We start from the raw sequence: 17,824 nt of genomic DNA on the forward strand, positions 1-17,824 counted from the left end.
ACTGCTGGTCATTTTTATTTATTTTTTTATTTATTGATTGATTTTAGAGAGAGAAGAAGGGAGACAGAAACATCAGTCTGTTTCTGTATGTGTCCTGACCAGGGATCAAACCAGCAACCCCTGCCTATTGGAACGATGCTATAACCAACAAAGCTATCTGGCCAAGGTACTATTGCTTTTTTTAAAGCAGTAAAATAAAAAATATTCTGTATTAAAAAAAAAGACAATGATTAATTTTCTTTCTTATATGCATCTTCTAGCAAACTCAGAATATTACCTTTCAGACCAGGAACACCACTCCTGCCAGGAATTCCCAAAGGTCCTGGTGGGCCGGGAGGTCCCATCATACCCATTTCACCTTTGGTACCTTTGAAGAATATCAATAAGTAACTTTTACCTTTCCTTGACCTTGGAAAGATAAAAGATAGGTTGTAAGATGTCAATTGGAAAACTTTTTGAGATTTGGAATGAAAGCACTTTTATTCCTTTTCAACTGTTGTAACCTTAGTGACCAGTACTGTCAATACCCATGAATAAAAAAACTCAGTGTGGTAGCGAATCTCCCAAGATAGTCCTCCAATGAACCACACGTCCTAGTATACATGCCATTGTGCAACCTTCTCCCCTTGAATTTGGGCTGACTGAATTGCCTTTAACTAAGTGTCACTGTATGACTTTCAAGGTTATAGCATAAGAAGCCTTGCAGCTTCAGCTTCCACCTGGGGGGTCTTGAAACATTCAATTTTGCTTTTGGGAATTCTCTTTGTTGAAAATCAGATGCCCTAAAAGGAGGGTAACTACCCTGACACTGCTGTAACATGATGAGCCTAAGCAACACTCGGGGGTGAAAGAATTGCCATCTTGGAAGTAGATCTCTCACCCTCAGACACTCCAGCTGGTGCCAGGGGGATCAGGGTTAAATGACTTTATTAAGTCATCTCATAATTCGTGACTCACAACATCTGTAGCAAAAGAAAATGGTTGATTTAAACCATTAACTTTTGGGGTCATTTCTTATAGACCAATATATAACTGGAATTTTCACAGAGGAAGTATGCAAACAGCAAAGTCAGTTTCCTGCTATCAAAGACATTTAGCACTCTTCCTTAAGGAATAATGTCAATCCATGAAAGTAGAAGAGAATAATATATGATACCACAGTCATATCTGTCTTAATTTCCTGTATCCAAAGCCAGAGAAAACTTTAAATAAATTACCTGGAAATCCAGGGGCACCTGCTTTTCCTGGAAGCCCTGGCGTTCCTGGGGGTCCCACAGGACCAAGTTCTCCAGGGACTCCTGGACTTCCTCTCTCACCAGGGGGTCCAGGAACATCAAGCCCAGGAGGCCCTGGATCCCCCTTCTCTCCTGGTATTCCATGCAAGCCTAATTAATACAATGTTAAAAAAGTATTAAAACTATTTTAAGAGAGTTATCTGGATATAGTATTCCTAGCAAGCAAGTGATAGAATCTGGTGAACAACAAACCTGACAGTGAATTAGAGATATTTTTGACATTATGTATATAAAATGACCTAACAATGAAACTTTAGTTTTCAAGTATATTTCTCTAAGAAAGTACCTCTCAAATTATTACTGGTGAAAGTTCAATCTTTTCTTAACTCCTAGTCCATCATATACTAAAATTTTTCATAAAATACAATAAAATTACTAACAAAATAAAATAAAAATTCAAAGACAAACAAAATACAAGTTATTATATTCAACAAATAGAATTAAACTGTCAAATTGTTATAAAAGCTTCTAAATGCTTACTTTTAATTTCTTCTAATTCCAATGTAGACCGGTAAAAAACAGTTTGCAATTGAACACTGGTCCTTGCATTTACATCACTCTATGGCAGTATAAAGCATTGGAATGTATTACTATAATCCATTAAAGTGATTACCGAGTAAATTAGTTACACAGACCTTTTATTTTTGCTGTTTAGCTGTTGTTTTAATAGTTATTATTAGCTTTTGTTATTTTGCTTCTCAGTACTGCAGCCAGGATTTAAAAAAATATATATAACACTGCAAAGATAGTTAATCTTTGTAAGTTTCTGAAAGACTGAAATACTCCAAACAACAGGTGGTTAAAAAGAATATGTATAAGCAAAATATTATACTATAAACACAGTGTAAGTTCCCACTCCAATATCTATCAGCTTAGTGAGTTCTACAACATTGTTGGTCCTTGTCTGTTAAACTGGGATATGTCATCACTGACTGGGAGTTGAGGGCTGAGCAGGTGGCCATATCAATTCTATTGTTGAAGATTCACAAGCAATTATTTTGATAAGAGAACAAGATATTGGAATTTTCAGATATATATGCTGTCATGTACCAGCATGCCCTTAAACTGATAAAATTCATTTTGAAGATTAGAAAATTCCTTTTAATGGCACAGCAGTGATGGTTACAATATTGCTATTTTATTGTACAATACTATAAAAAGAATAAAGACATTATTATATTAGTATATTTGTGAAATATGATGAGACATCTAATAGTGAGCACTATTTTCGCTCTATATGGATATCACTGTTTTTAGCTACATTATAGGCTGAGTAGTTTTTTTTTGATAACTACGTTTTCATGATCACTTATTTGTTCTTTGAAATGTGTTCCAAGAGAACAATTCAACAAAATAATGATAAGAAACCAAAGATGTAAGTCTGCAGAAATCTTGTTTGCTTATGTTTAAATTTTGATTTTTAAGATAAGGCTTTTGAGAAATAACTACAATACCTGGTAGACCTGAAGTTCAAGAGGCAGGGTGTTACAGTTCAGCAGCGAGATGAATAACCAGAGAAGAAGCAAGTTGCAAAAGATTATTGAGTTAGGAAACAAAACTAAGCAGGTAAAGATTAGAGCAAATATATTTCCAAATATAAGTTATTAGATATTGATTTGCTACTATCATATATTAGTAATGGATAAAGAAATATATTTTAGATATTAGCTCAGATATTCATATAATATATTCTAAAACTATTTTTTTTTTTTACCAATAGGGTCACAATAAAATATTTACATTCACAAAAAGAAATACTCTTTGATGATGATCACCTTTACACTTTTGCTTATCTCTGATCTTTTATTGCTTTGAATCATTATTTTGGAATTTGAGCTTCTAAGGTTAGAATTTAAAAATTAATTTGGTTTTATACTGTAACAGGTTAGGTACAGAGAACTCAGTAATTATTAGTGGATGACTCTGATTAAACAACCTACATGTAAAGACAATATTTATTTCTTTATTATTATTACTAGCAATAAAAAATAGCATACTATACTTTCAACAGCATTGAACTCTTCTATGAATATTGCCAAGAATAGTGATTCCGGTAATAATCAAGATGAAGAAAAGTCTGTTAAATTCATAAGCTCGACTGAATCTCCTTATACATCAAGAATTATGTGAATGTATCTATAAAGTTTAAGTACATTAGGGTTGTATAGTTGCTCTAAATTTATTGGCGACCAAATAGAACTAGTTAATGGAATAAAAGGAAAATTTCAAAAGCATGTATTATCTGTGAGAAGTTTAGAAGCACACACACACACACACACACACACACAGCCTAGGGGTTTTATAGCCAATAAAATTTAAAAACTATAATGTAATCTCCCTCATTTACAAAAACAACATTAATAAATCTTTTTTTCTTTGATTCACATTAGTTGTGATGAACTTGAGCCATTCAACCATGTACTATTTCCTGAGACAAAGCACCATAACAAATTTGTAGACATGGAATTGAGTATATTTAAGTGACCTCTAGAAAGATTCATTAAAGCAGTAATCTAGCTAATGGCCAAGTCAAATAACAAGAATCAAAAATTTCTATTTCTGCACTAAATGAAAAAGCACTTTGCTTTTTATCCCTTGGCATTTTTTTTCTATTATTTGCCTGCTGTCAGAGGAACCAATATTCAACAGATCCTTAATTCATAAACACATATTAAACTGTATAGTCTGCCTTGAAAAAGAGAATAGTAAAACTGAATTAAGTAATAGCAGAAAACAAGTCAAAAGAAAAGACTAAAAAGCATAATGTAAACATTTTACACTGGAGAGGTGACAATATAAAATACTTTCCATTAAGTTTTTTATTACAAAATAAAACAAAATAAGCATATTAAATAAACTTATTTTTAAAAGTAGTACTTAGGCCCTGGATGGTTGGCTCAGCAGTAGAGTTTCAGCCTGGCATGTGGAAGTCTTGGGTTCGATTCCCGGTCAGGGCACACAGGAGAAGTGCCCATCTCCTTCTCCATCCTTCCCCCTCTCCTTCCTCTCTATCACTCTTTCCTTCCTGCAGCCAACGCTCCATTGGAGCAAAGTTGGCCCAGGTGCTGAGGATGGCTACATGGCCTCTGCCTCAGGTGCTAAAATGGTTCTGGCTGCAAAGGAGCATTGCCCCCTGGTGGGCATGCCAGGTGAAACCCGATCAGGCACATGTGGGGAGTCTGTCTGACTGCCTCCCTGCTTCTCACTTCTCAAAAATACAACCCCCCCCAAAAAAAAACAAAAAAACAAAACAAACAACAAAAAAACCAAAACTGGTAGTTAGAATTTCCATGCAGTGTAAGCCAGCATATCAAGATATTAGTAACAGCCTTGTTGATCACCCTGCTATTGGGATACATGAATAGATGAAAAGAAATTATGATCTTTTTGAAATGAGTTAAAATAATATTAGGCTTTGTTGACTTCATAAAATTTATTTTAAAAATTAACAATATATGGTTAGTGTCAAAAGTAAGATGTGGCAAAAAACATTTTGACTTGAGACAATTTCTATATTAATAAGATTACATTGGATATATTTTAGTGCCAGTTGCTGTTAACTTCATTTGTTTGTTGAACAATACTAGTTAAAATCTTGAATTTCATGGCAAAATATATATATCAGGGGTAGACAAACGTAAGTTGATAATAAATAATACAATAAAGAATAAATAAATAAATAATAATACAGCAAAAAACTGTTTTGCATATTCACAACTGTAAACCTAGTTTTGTCCAGCCCTGTATTCACAGAATAATGACAAGAGATTAAACGCAGTACCATTAATTTCTTCCTGCCCGTCCTTTCTAGACTTTATTAATCAATGTAGCTGTACGGCCATCGGTTAAAAAGAGAACGAGAGAACTTTAGAAAAATTAAACATTGTAGAGTATTAGCTAAATTTGTAAAAGCATAAAAAATTTATTTTTATTTTGTTCAGACTGGTGTTAATATCGGTGTCTTTATTCTTGTGTAGGTGTGATTTAAGAATTCAAAATGTTTTCAAAACCTTGTGTAATTTGGGGAAATAAAAGAAATGTCAAAAACCATATTTCATTCATCTGTGGAATATAAAATTAAAAGCAACAAATAAACAAGACTAACAAATAAACAAAAAACCACAAAATACCCTCAGAGACAGAGACAACAACAGTATGGTAGTTACCCGATGGAAGGGGAGCAGGAGAGGTAAAGGGGATCAGATATAAGGTGATGGAAGATTTGACTTAGGGTGGCAAATAGGTACATATATAATACAAATACAAATGATGTATTATAGAATTGTACAGTTGAAACCTATTTAATTTCATTAACCAGTGCTACCCCAATAAATTTAACAAAAATTTTTTAAAAAGAAATGACAACACACATTTCTAAACACACATTGATAAAACCCATTTTATCAATCTTTGTGAAACTTCATGGAGAGACTATAATGGACTAATCTAAAAATTAATTGGTTTTTCTCAAGAGCTCTCTGTTATGCTAGAGTATTTTTTTCATGATTGTTGAAGCAGCTACTTTTTAACATCCTGCATCAAAGTAACATTGTGAATTTTCTCATTTTTAAATCAGCAGTGTCATGTTAGGGGCCATAAAAAAGGCATATTTTGCCACAAAATATATTTTTTAAATAGAGCATAAGCAAAAGTAACCTTTACTTTCTAGGTTACTTATATTGTTAATTGTTGTTTCTAGATTTTAGCATTTTAACTAACAAATAAAAGAGCTATTGGTATTTAAAGTCAGAAAATATATTTCCTTTGTTCAAAGTCAACATATGTAATTTGAACTGTGTATTTAAGTCATCTGATTTATTCAAGTAAATTAATGAATGATTAAATGTTCCATACTTTTTAATTTAATGAATTATTACAGTGCTTTGCAATATAATGCTGGATCCAAAGTGGCCTGATTGCCTAGATGAAAGTAAAATGAATTCACATCACCAGCTGGCTCAGAATCCACAATCTCGAGTTAGCAAACTCTCATACAGTTGTAGAGGGACCATATGTTTCTCTAGTAGGTTACAAGCTGACAAAAGTTTTTTTTTTTTTTAATTGAATTTATTGGGTTTACATAAGCATACAGGTTTCAGGTGCCCAGTTCTAAAATCTCTATACACCATATTGTGTGTTCACTCACCCAAGTCAAGTCTTCATTTATCACCACTTGCCCCCACCCTATACCATCCACCATCTCTAGACTAGCCTGTCCCTCAACCCCAGCAATCACCACACTGTTGTCTGTGTCCATGAGGTTTTTTTTCTTTTTTTGCTCAATCCCTCCAAGCTCTTTGAATATCCATATAAATAGAGTTTAGAATGTTTATGAGTTGTAAAGTGATTGCCCACTTAGGGGTACAAGAGGAGAAAATTAAAATAATTTTATTTTAAAAAAAAGAAATGATAATGACAAAAAATATTTTAAACAGAATGTGAACTCTAGTTCTCATGAACTGTTAAACAGGTTCCACAGACAAAGGTCTATGCTGTACATCTAGCTACTCAGGTCTGAAATAACCAACACTAGACATTCTTAGTTCTGTGATTCCAAGACTATAACTAGCTCAACAACTATATGCCAGGATGGGATACTAAAGTTATTAAATGACATTATTAATGTCATCATTAAAACATTAATAGATCACTTTTAAATAAAGGGGGGGATATCAGGGTTTAATTACACAAGTAGACATATTACTTTAAAAAAATTTTTATGTGTACACAGGTTACACTTTTATTTTTATTTTTTTACAGAGACAGAGAGAGAGTCAGAGAGAGGGATAGACAGGGACAGACAAACAGGAATGGAGAGATGAGAAGCATCAATCATCAGTTTTTCATTGTGAAACCTTAGTTGTTCATTGATTGCTTTCTCATATGTGCCTTGACCGTGGGCCTTCAGCAGACCGAGTAACCCCTTGCTCAAGCCAGCGACCTTGGGTCCAAGCTGGTGAGCTTTGCTCAAACCAGATGAGTCCACGCTTAAGCTGGCGACCTCGGGGTCTCGAACCTGGGTACTCGACATCCCTGTCCGACACTCTATCCACTGCACCACTGCCTGGTCAGGCAGGTTACACTTTATTGATGAGTTGAACAACATATGAATAACGAGTGCTACTACAAAATATACGTTTACCCCAATCTTACCAGGTTGACCTATTGGTCCAGGAATCCCTGGTGGCCCTGGTGGCCCCTGAACACCTATTCCTGGTAGCCCAGGAGGTCCCACTGGCCCAGGTTGTCCACTTGGTCCAACATCACCTTTAAAAAATGAATAAAATTTTATTTTGCATGTAGATGTCCGATTGATTTAACATCTTTCATTGAAAACACTTATTTTTCTATTGAAATTGGCTTTGCAACTTTGTCAAAAATCAAATTGTGAAGCTCTATTCTTGAATTTTATTTGCTAATATTTTCTTGAGGATTTTTACATCTATGTTTATGACAGACATTGGTTTATAGCTCTTTTTCCTTATAATGTCTTCACCTGGCTTTGATATTAATAATAACACTGGACTCATACAATGGGAAGCAATCTATCCACTTCTATTTTGGGAAAGAAATATTGTGTAACTGGTGTTATTGCTTCTTTAAATGTTTGTTAGACTTTATATTAGCAATACCACCTGGAACGGTAGTTTTCCTTGATGGGAGAATTTACCTAAAAATAAATTTCTTAAATAAATATCTTAATTCTCTATCTCTTGTTCAGTGAGCTTCACTAATTTGTACCTTTCAAGAAGTTCATCCACTTCATTTAAGTTGTCAAATGTATGGGTATACAGTTCTCTATTATACTCACTTATTACTCCTTTAATGTCTCTAGTATCTGTAATGATGCTCCCTCTTTCATTTTTTTTCATTTTAAACAAGAAGTTTATTTAAACAATACGACGCTTGACGTGAAGGGAAAACTATCTAGGACTCATTTCTTTTAGAGTAATTTATTCCTACTTAAAGACAGATTGCCCTACATGTAACAGCTATGTACAAAAAAGTTATAAAATTGTGCTTGGTTTTACAATGATAAATGAAAAACATTAAAATTCTCCAAACAAGGTATGCAAAGATTCTTATGTTGTTATTTTCTTTTGTTAAACAGTGAAAGCAAAATAACTTATTGGAATATAAAAATAAGAGCTGAATGAGCATGCCACTAATGAAGAAAGAGCGTGTTTTCGCAGAACCAGTATTTTCCCCCATTCCATCTCCATTTGATGTCAGTCAAAACATACCATTGGCCATTTAGTTTTTTAAAAAATGCAAATGCTTGTGCAATACATCAGTTACTTTATGTACAATAAAGGAATGGGGACAGGGCGAATGAAATAATAGAGAAAACTATATGGTAGCAGTCAGCATGTGGTGGAACCAAACTGCAGTTTTCTAATTGAGAATGTCTTGGTCTGGAGAAACAGAGTTCTGAAGTAATGCAGCAGGTTCCCTTTTTAGTAGACACCTCCTGTCTGCTACTGGAACCCATCAATTGTATCTTCATCCTCCATTTCCAACTGTGCAGGTATGTCTGTTTCATTGATTTGCTGCCCATCAAATAATCAGAATCTGATCTGCCTCACTGACAAACTCTGTTGTTCACAATAGGCTTTCATAAGTTTACTAAGTGATGTATGCCTCTTTTATTATTATTATTATTATTTTACAGAGACAGAGAGAGAGTCAGAGAGAGGGATAGATGGGGACAGACAGACAGGAACAGAGAGAGATGAGGAGCATCAATGATCAGTTTTTCGTTGCGACACCTTAGTTGTTCATTGATTGCTTTCTCATATGTTCCTTGACCGCGGGTCTTCAGCAGACCGAGTAACCCCTTCCTCAAGCCAGCGACCTTGGGTCCAAGCTGGTGAACTTTTTTCTCAAGCCAGATGAGCCTGCACTTAAGCTGGCAACCTCGGGTCTCGAACCTGAGTCCTCCACATCCTAGTCTGATGCTCTATCCACTGCACCACCACCTGTCAGGCGGTGTATGCCTCTTAATCTTAAACTGCACCACAGAACCATCCTGCCTCTCCACCTTCAAATTAATATGATTGTCATTCTCAGTCTTGACTCCTTCCTTGGGCTTTTCATCCGCCACTTCGAGTACCGGAGTCTCTTCAGCTGCTGCTTCACAAAAGAGGTACCAGGTCCACATGGAACAAGTCCCTCTGTCATTTTTAATATTAGTAATGTATCTTCTTTTTTTTCTCGGCTGACTTGGTTAGAAGTGTATCTATTTTATCGATCTTTTCAAAGAACCTCATTTAGTCTTATACAATTTTTCTAGTATTTTTCTGTTTTTAATATAATTAGTTTCTGCTCTTATTGTTATTTTGCTCTATGTTCTGTCTGTCTTCTTTTAATTTGCTTTATTCGTCTAATTTCTTAAAAGAAAAAGTTAGATAATTTATTTATATTGTTCTTTTTTCAAATAAAAGCTTTACAAATATGATTTTTTCCTAATCACTTCTTTATCTGTATTCTACAAATTTTGACATGTTTTGTTTTTATTTTAATCCAACTCAAAATAGTTTCTAGTTATCCCTTTTGATCAATGAATAATTTGGAAGCATTTTAGTTATTTTCTAAATATTCGGTTATTTTCTAATGATCCAAGTAGTAACTGGCACAGAATAAGAATATAATAAATGTTTTAGGATAAAGGAAATACATTGCAGAACATCTCAAATTCTTTATTCTTCTAGAAACTTAGGACCTATACTGGGCTTTAATATTTGAGAATAATTCCTATTGGGATATGGGTATCCTATACTCCTTGATTTTTCTATATTTCTTTTCAAAGATCAGCCAGATGCCTATTAAAACGGTGTTTAAAATAGGCTTCAACCATTTCTTCCTAACCCTTGTCTCAAGGAGATTTTTTATAAACAAAATACAGTGAATGAGAAATTTCCATAGACACTACTTACCACATACCTTATCATTTGGAATGTCTCTATCTGCAATTTTTAAGGTCAGAGATCTGTGCTGGAGAAAGTAATTGGTGAATTACATTACCTGTAACTTTGAGTGTTACCATTTACTGCTGGCCATAATTTTTTGCTCAAAGAAGGAGCTCTTCTCTAACGATAATTTGTACTAGTTTGGTTTTAAATTTTTGCTGGCAGAATCTACTATCGTTAAATTGGGTGTTCCTGCTTTAATGGGAGTCAATTCAACATGTTTCAGGAGCATGAAGCTGTTCAGATCATTCTCTGGAAACCAAAACATTGGCCAGGAGAGTACAATTCCTTGCAAATCCAAAAGAAAAAAACAACTACCAAAACAGCTAGGCTAATTCTATTCCTATATGTAATTAGGGGGGGGTCAGAATCAAGAGGGTAGAAGAAACTAATAGAGAAATGGGCAAAGAATGTGAGTAGTTTACAAGAAAAATATCTGTATGCTTTAAACCTATGCAAAGGTGGTCAATTTTATTCACAATAATGGAAATAAAAATTTAAGTTACCCTGAGATTAAAAGCAAAGGACCTAGTATACCTAAAGAAATTTTTAAAAAAGAAGATTATATACCTGATATTTAGTCTTACTGTAAAGCCATTGTAATTGTAATATAAAATGTTGGTACTAACTGAAGGATAGTAAAACAGATAAGTTAAAATGACAGCATAGAAATAGACCTACACATAGTTATTTGATTTCTGACACAAATACCAAAGTAATCCACTGGGGAGGAGGACTTTTAAGCAAATGATGCTCAATGAAAGTTATTTGAGGTGGATGATAGTCTTAAACATATATGCTAAAACTATAAAACTTACAAAATAAAATATAGACTATCCTTGCAACTTTGGGACAAAGAGAGGTATCAAATGAAATGGTACACCATTTTGAAAAAAATGTCAGTAGTTTCTTATACAACTAACATACACTTATCTTATGACCCAACAATTCTACACTCAGGAATTTGCCCAAGCAAAATGAAAGCACATACAGCTATTGCTCAACTTACGACTATGATTGGTTCTGGCAGACCGGTCGTAAAATGATTTGTTCATAAATTGAGTAGGCTATATGTACAGTACTATGAAATGATGTTATAAAAATCTTTAAGTCATATTTTATCATAATTTTCTTTCATTACTGTTATATATCATAATTTTCTTTGTTCATTTTATGCCATTTGTATCATCTCTACACCATTTTGTTTCTTATTTTTACATTCATCAGGTTTAAGTAAAACACTGCATTATCAGTACAACTGGTTTAATATTTGCAAAGACAATTTCCTCTTGGTAGACATCTTGGGAGGGGTTTGATGAAAAATATCCAAGACACAAAACACAAATTGCTGTACTGAGTCTGGGATAACAGTTGAAATTGTGCACGCGGAGATGGTAGTGCTGCCGGAAGCTGATCCACACTGTCGTATGCCCAGCTGAGCAATGCTTGCGCTGCCAGATGCAGAGCAGTCGTGGCTAGCTATTGTGGCCATAAAGTCAAATGGTCGTAAGTTGCATAGGTCATAAGTCGATCAATATATTTGTATTCATAAAAAGACTTGGAAAATAATGTTTATATTATTTTTTAGAATGAGAGATAGACAGACACAGATAGGAAGGAAGAGAGCTGAAAAGCAGCAACTCATAGTTGTGTTAGTTTAGTTGTTCATTGATTGTTTCTCATATGTGCCTTGATCCGGGGAGGCTCCGGCAGAGCCAGTGACCCCATGCTCAAGCCGATGAGCCCACACTCAAGCCAGCAACCTCTGGGTTTTGAACCTGGATCCTCAGTGTCCTAGGATGACACTCTATCCTCTGCACCACCACCTGGTCAGGCTAAAATAATATTCTTAACAACTTTATTCGTAATAGTCAAAAACTTGACATAGTCTTGTGTCCATCAACAGAGAATGGATATAGGAAATTTGTTATAGTTATAAATAAAATATTTAATAATAAAAATACAGAACTACTGATAAATACAATAAAATCAACAGATCTCAAAAACAATATTGAGCAAAATAAACACAGAAAATACATATTGACTCCATATGGGTTTCTAGAACAGGTAGAATTAATATTTGATTTTAGAAAAGTCATTATAATACAACTAGCACTGTGGATGTTGGGGCAGGGACTGAAGAAAGGACAAAAGGGAAACTTCTGGGGCTTTATCTTGATGGGGGCTTTGTTATGCAAGTGTCTGTCAAAATCCAGCAAATGTACTCTTTAAGATTTGTGCAACTCATTTAATGTGAATTTTGTATTAAAAGAGAAAGAACAACAGTAGAATTACACTTATGATATACATGCTGAAGTACTTAGGAAGAAGTATGTTTCTATTTCAATTTATATTGAAATGCATCAAAAACTAAGTAATTAATGGAAAAATAATGGATATATATGTGACAAATCATGTACAGTAAAATGTTCACAGCATAAAATTAATGATAGGTACAGTAATTACTGTAAAATTACTTTTACATTGCCATGTATTGAAATAAAAAAAATGTTGGCAAAGAGATAAAATGTTAATTGTAGAATCTAGGTGGTGGATAAACAAACGGGCATTGTACAATTCTTTCTTCAGTGTTTAAAATTTTTCACAATAAAATGTTTGAAAGACTATACTGGGAAACCAACTCATTTCCATCAGGTTGGCCAAAATCCAAGAGTTTGTCACATGCTTTTTCAAAGCTGTGGGGAACAAGCACGTTCATACACAGCTGCTGGGAGTGTTAAGCGGTGCAAATGGAGAGGAATATAACAATATCTAGGGATGCATTTACCCTTCAATTCAAAAAGTTCTTTTTATTTACTCTATTCTACTATCACACCCATATTTATATGAAATAATATGTATGCTAGTTTATTCATTGTGGCATTAATTCTAAAAGAAAAAAATGTCAAGAAACGCAATCTAACAACTAGTAACTGATAAGATAAACTAGTATACATAAGCAATTGAACGTTAGATATTTTCAAAAACTCAAGATCTCTATGTACTGATATGGAATGATATTTAGTATATAATTTAAATGAAACAAGTAAAATGCAAAAATAGGTTAGAAAGTAGTACAATACCTTTTGAGAAAGGTAGGAAATAAAATATGAATATTAATTGCTTCATATTTGTCTGAAGTAACACTAGAAATAAATAAATAAGTAAAAAATGGCTACATATGGGATGAGGAAATACAGAGTGGATGGAGATAAGGTAAAAGGAAGATTTCTCAGTGTTACTTATACACATATATGAATGTATCATCTATGATGAAACAAAACATAAAAGGTATCAATGGCCTGATTGAGCAGTGGTGCAGTGGTTAGAGCATAGAACTGGATGCTGAGGATCCAGGTTCAAAACCCCAAGGTGGCCGGCTTGATTGCAGGCTCAAAGAGTTGAGTGTGGGATCATAGACATGACCTCATGATCACTGGCTTGAGCCCAAGGTCACTGGCTTGAGCAAGGGGTCGCTGAATCAGCTGGAGTTCTCAGGTCAAGTCATGTATTTGAAAGGAATTGATGAACTAAAGTGCCACAAGGATTTGACTGTAGATGATGGGTTTACAATATAATTAACATTTCAAATGTTATAGAAATGTACACCTGAATCCTATGTACTCTTATTGATTACTGTCACACTGTTAATTTTCTAAATAAAACTTATAAATTAAAATAAACAAAAAAAATAAAGTGGCATAACAAAGAACTGATGTTCTCATCTCTCTCTCTTCCTATCTCTTTGCTCCTGTCGATCCCATTCTCTCTTGCTTAAAAAAAAAAAGATATCAATGAAGGAAGAAAAAAAGCAGTCGATAGAGTGGCAGCATAGAATTTCCAGTTAATTAGACTTACCACACATAAACTTTCCCTACAATTTCAATACCTATACAAGTTAAAAGCAAATTGAAAAGTAGCAACAGCCTCCATACCTTTTGGGCCAGGTAGCCCGTCCAATCCTGTGTGTCCTGGAAGACCTGGAAGTCCTGGGAAACCACGGTCCCCTTTGGGACCAAGTGTTCCTTTGAAACCTGGGAGTCCTGGAGGCCCAGGTGGCCCAGGCAGCCCAAATCCTGGTTCTCCCTAGGGCACACATATGGTAAAAACACAATAAAAACTCCTATAAGTTTCTTGGTATCAATTTTTTACTATAGGGAATTTAAAGCAGAAAATACCCCCATGGGTGAGGGAGTAGAGTAATTAAATAAAAAGTAATTAATTGGCATGTAGGAGACAACATCTGGAAGATGGAAAACAAGGCTTAGTAAAATAATTAAATGATCTGGACTGGTTTCAGGATAAGAAAGACATAACCGAGAGGGCATAAGATTAAATCCAAGTGAGGAATTGTAATTACAGACTGAGTATAGATGATTATTTTTATATTACTAAGTATGATAATGATATTGTAGTTTTTGTATAAAGTAGTTACTTACTTAGAGATGAATACTGAAACATTTTAGGTGAAATAACACAATTTTGATATTTGGGTTAAACCACTTGAACAAAGAAAGAAGGAACAGATGAAACAAATATGATAAAATCTTGATAATTTAGAATGTGAGTGATGGATATGTGAAAGTTAATTGTGTTATTCTTTTGACTTTTGTGTTAATTTGAAAAGGTTAATAATAAAATAAAAACAATCAATAAAGAAGTTGTTTGTCATTAGGGATGGGGTCATGGTCCATTGTTCTTCCCATGGAATAAAAGTTGTAATGATGAACACATAAGAAGTTTAAATTAAATTATGCAGGGAAAATGGAGGGACAGTCAGGTTAATTACATACCACAGGAGTTTGCTGAAGGTTGACTGAAAAAAAGTTTTTGATTGGCTAAGATATAATGAAAGGAATTGAAAGCAGCTTGAACACATTTATCATCATCATCATCATCAAGTCAATAGCAGTGATTTGTAGCATGTGTTTGGGAGAAAATTGGGACAGAGGGATAGAATGGGAAGTTCTTAATATAATATTTAAGAGCATTTCAATCATCACAAACAGGTGTAGACAGACATTAAATGGGATGGTGATACCACAGAGAAACATAGGATGAGCTGAGGATGATTCATTTAAAATCTCTCATGTCATTTAATAATGAGTCACTCTAAAATGCATTTAAAAACTTCGTTGTTTCAAATAAGACCTCATGGATTATTGGAGGCTGTTTTGGGTTAAATATTTTTTGTAATGAACATAATAAAGTGAGAAACAAAATAAACACAGAGGCCGGGTCACAGGGAATAATAGATGGACAGCTGTCAGATGGAAGGGGGAAGAAGGGATGGAATCAAAGGTGAAGGGATTAGCCAAAAGCATATATACATAGCACAGAGATACAGACCACAGGGTAGCAATAAGCAGAGGGAAAGGCGGGTGAAGATAGGGGGAATGGGGGAAGGGCAGGGAAATGGGGATGGAAAGAGACTGCATAGGGCATGGGGAGGGCATGATACAGTAGGTAGAAAGTGTTATATTGAGTGGGGCACCTGAAATCATGTCAACACAATAAATTTAAAATAAAAATTAAAAAATAATCAGTTAAGTTTATTTATATAATGAAGAATAGGGATGATACGTAAATCAAAAGAGAGAGCTAAAGTTAAGAAAGGTGTGGGAAATGGGAAAGGGGTAAAACAAATTAAAATATCCCATACCTTTGGTCCTGGAAAGCCCGGTGGTCCAGGAGGGCCTTCTGGACCCATTCTTCCAGGTGTTCCAGGTGCTCCTGGCAGTCCTGGAATTCCACGAAAACCTGTAAAATGATAAATCATGTTTAACTTTCAAATAGAAGATACTTTAAGAAAGATAACCAAACTCCAAAACCAAAATTTTTACCCTATCCAATCATGCTTAGTGACTACAGTTAAATGTTAAAACCACAACATTTTAGATGACTACTTAGGTCAAGCCTTACAAATACTCGATATTCCATCTCAGTCACCTTATGGTCTTGTCATCTTCATATAGGGCTTATGTTTGTGGATATGCTCTTCTAAAATGGAATGAGGGCTATTATGATGTAAAATTGAACAAAAGAAATGAATCTCAGACAAAAAATTATTTTCTTCAGCTTATATCTGGGTATAATACAATAAAAGGCCTAAATATAATTCTGGAAATGAGCTAAAACTATTGCAAATATTACACACATATATTCACAAAATATCAAATTTGCTTTGCATAATCTATTTTCAATGAGTAAGGACATGTTTGTCACTGGTATTTGCAGACCAATGCATAATCTCACCATTGAGGAGAATAAATTTTGTGAAAAATAAAGGAGAGCTAAAGCAACAGCTCTTTAAAACTTTCAAGAAATTAGGAGAATATGATTTAGAATAAAAATTTTTTTGGTTTCATGGGTACAATAAATATGTTTTCTGTTTAATGCAATCCATTCATTGAATATGTATTGAATACTTATATGTTCCAGGAAGTGTTTTAAGCCCTGAAAATACAACAGTGAACACAAACATAGTAATTACTCTGATTTTTAAAGCTTATATAAAATTTTTGCATATATATTATTTAGATATTTTCTTTTCTTTTACCACTGATTAAAGACTTTTCCTTTTAATATAGTCTATAGTATTACTATTGAAATAATTAAAGGATAATGTATCTTTTTAAATGTTTTATTTATTGTGTTGAAGTGGTTTCAAGTGTCCCACTGAATATAACACCCTCTATGTACCACATCATGTCCCCCATGCCCCATGCAAAGTGTCTCTCCACACCCATTTCTGATTTTCTTGTCTGGACTATTGTAGATAAAGAATATATGGTGTTACTTTTCATTTATATTCTTTAAAGAACATAGAAAAAAGGTACAATTAATATATTTTATTTGTTGAGTAAACTATATCAAAGAATAATGTCATACTAACCAGCTAACCTACTCTGCCCGCTATACAGCCCTACATACCTTTGGGACCAGGTGGTCCAGGAAGCCCGATTCCAGGGGTACCTGGGTCTCCTTTGCTACCGGGTATTCCTGGCAAGCCTGGCTGGCCTGGGAGTCCAGGGTCACCTAAGGAGCGAAACAACAGTTTTTGTTTTTTTCAAAAGGAAACTTACAAATAAAAGAGGATAATAAATGGTGAAGATGTAGTCAAATAAATTCCTCACATACCTGGAAGACCTATTTCACCATCTCTGCCTGGGACTCCGGGCAGGCCAGGTTTCCCTGGCTGGGTTATGGTCTGCCCTGGATCACCTTTAGGACCTAATGACAAAGTGGAATCCATACTGAATAAGTGTTTTCTTGACTAAAAATTTATTTTAATTAAAAGCAGAAAATAAAGTATAAGCTTTTGAAAGTGAAATCCAACAAAAAATCAACAACTAAAAGAATCCTGTTTTATATATCCAAGGAAGATACCAAACAAAAGGATGGAGTCAGAAACAGAAAAATAGATGACAGCTTTAAAAGCTTCCATGATTGAAGATGATATTTATAAAAAAAGTATTTTTTAATGTAGATAAAAGAAAAAACCTTAAAATGCCAAACTGTAGTGGGGAGTGGAGGCAGGGGTGGAGGGCAAAGGTAGGA

At 34.2% G+C, this 17,824-nt stretch overlaps 1 protein-coding gene and 1 pseudogene across 1 annotated transcript in view; both read right to left on the bottom strand.

Moving 5' to 3' along the window:
• COL4A5 (collagen type IV alpha 5 chain) overlaps positions 1–17,824 on the bottom strand; it is a 239,547-nt gene that overhangs the window by 53,515 nt on the left and 168,208 nt on the right. The window contains exons 26-32 of the mRNA XM_066248681.1: positions 17,405–17,497; positions 17,198–17,302; positions 15,927–16,024; positions 14,200–14,350; positions 7,449–7,562; positions 1,218–1,385; positions 278–367 (exon numbers count right to left, since the gene is read on the bottom strand). Of these exons, the coding sequence (XP_066104778.1) occupies positions 278–367; positions 1,218–1,385; positions 7,449–7,562; positions 14,200–14,350; positions 15,927–16,024; positions 17,198–17,302; positions 17,405–17,497 (819 nt within the window). The remainder of the gene's footprint in view (positions 1–277; positions 368–1,217; positions 1,386–7,448; positions 7,563–14,199; positions 14,351–15,926; positions 16,025–17,197; positions 17,303–17,404; positions 17,498–17,824) is intronic.
• On the bottom strand, positions 8,753–9,456 carry LOC136317264 (small ubiquitin-related modifier 2-like; annotated as a pseudogene).

This window comes from Saccopteryx bilineata, chromosome X (assembly GCF_036850765.1).
Source record: "Saccopteryx bilineata isolate mSacBil1 chromosome X, mSacBil1_pri_phased_curated, whole genome shotgun sequence".
Classification (NCBI taxonomy): Eukaryota; Metazoa; Chordata; class Mammalia; order Chiroptera; family Emballonuridae; genus Saccopteryx; species Saccopteryx bilineata.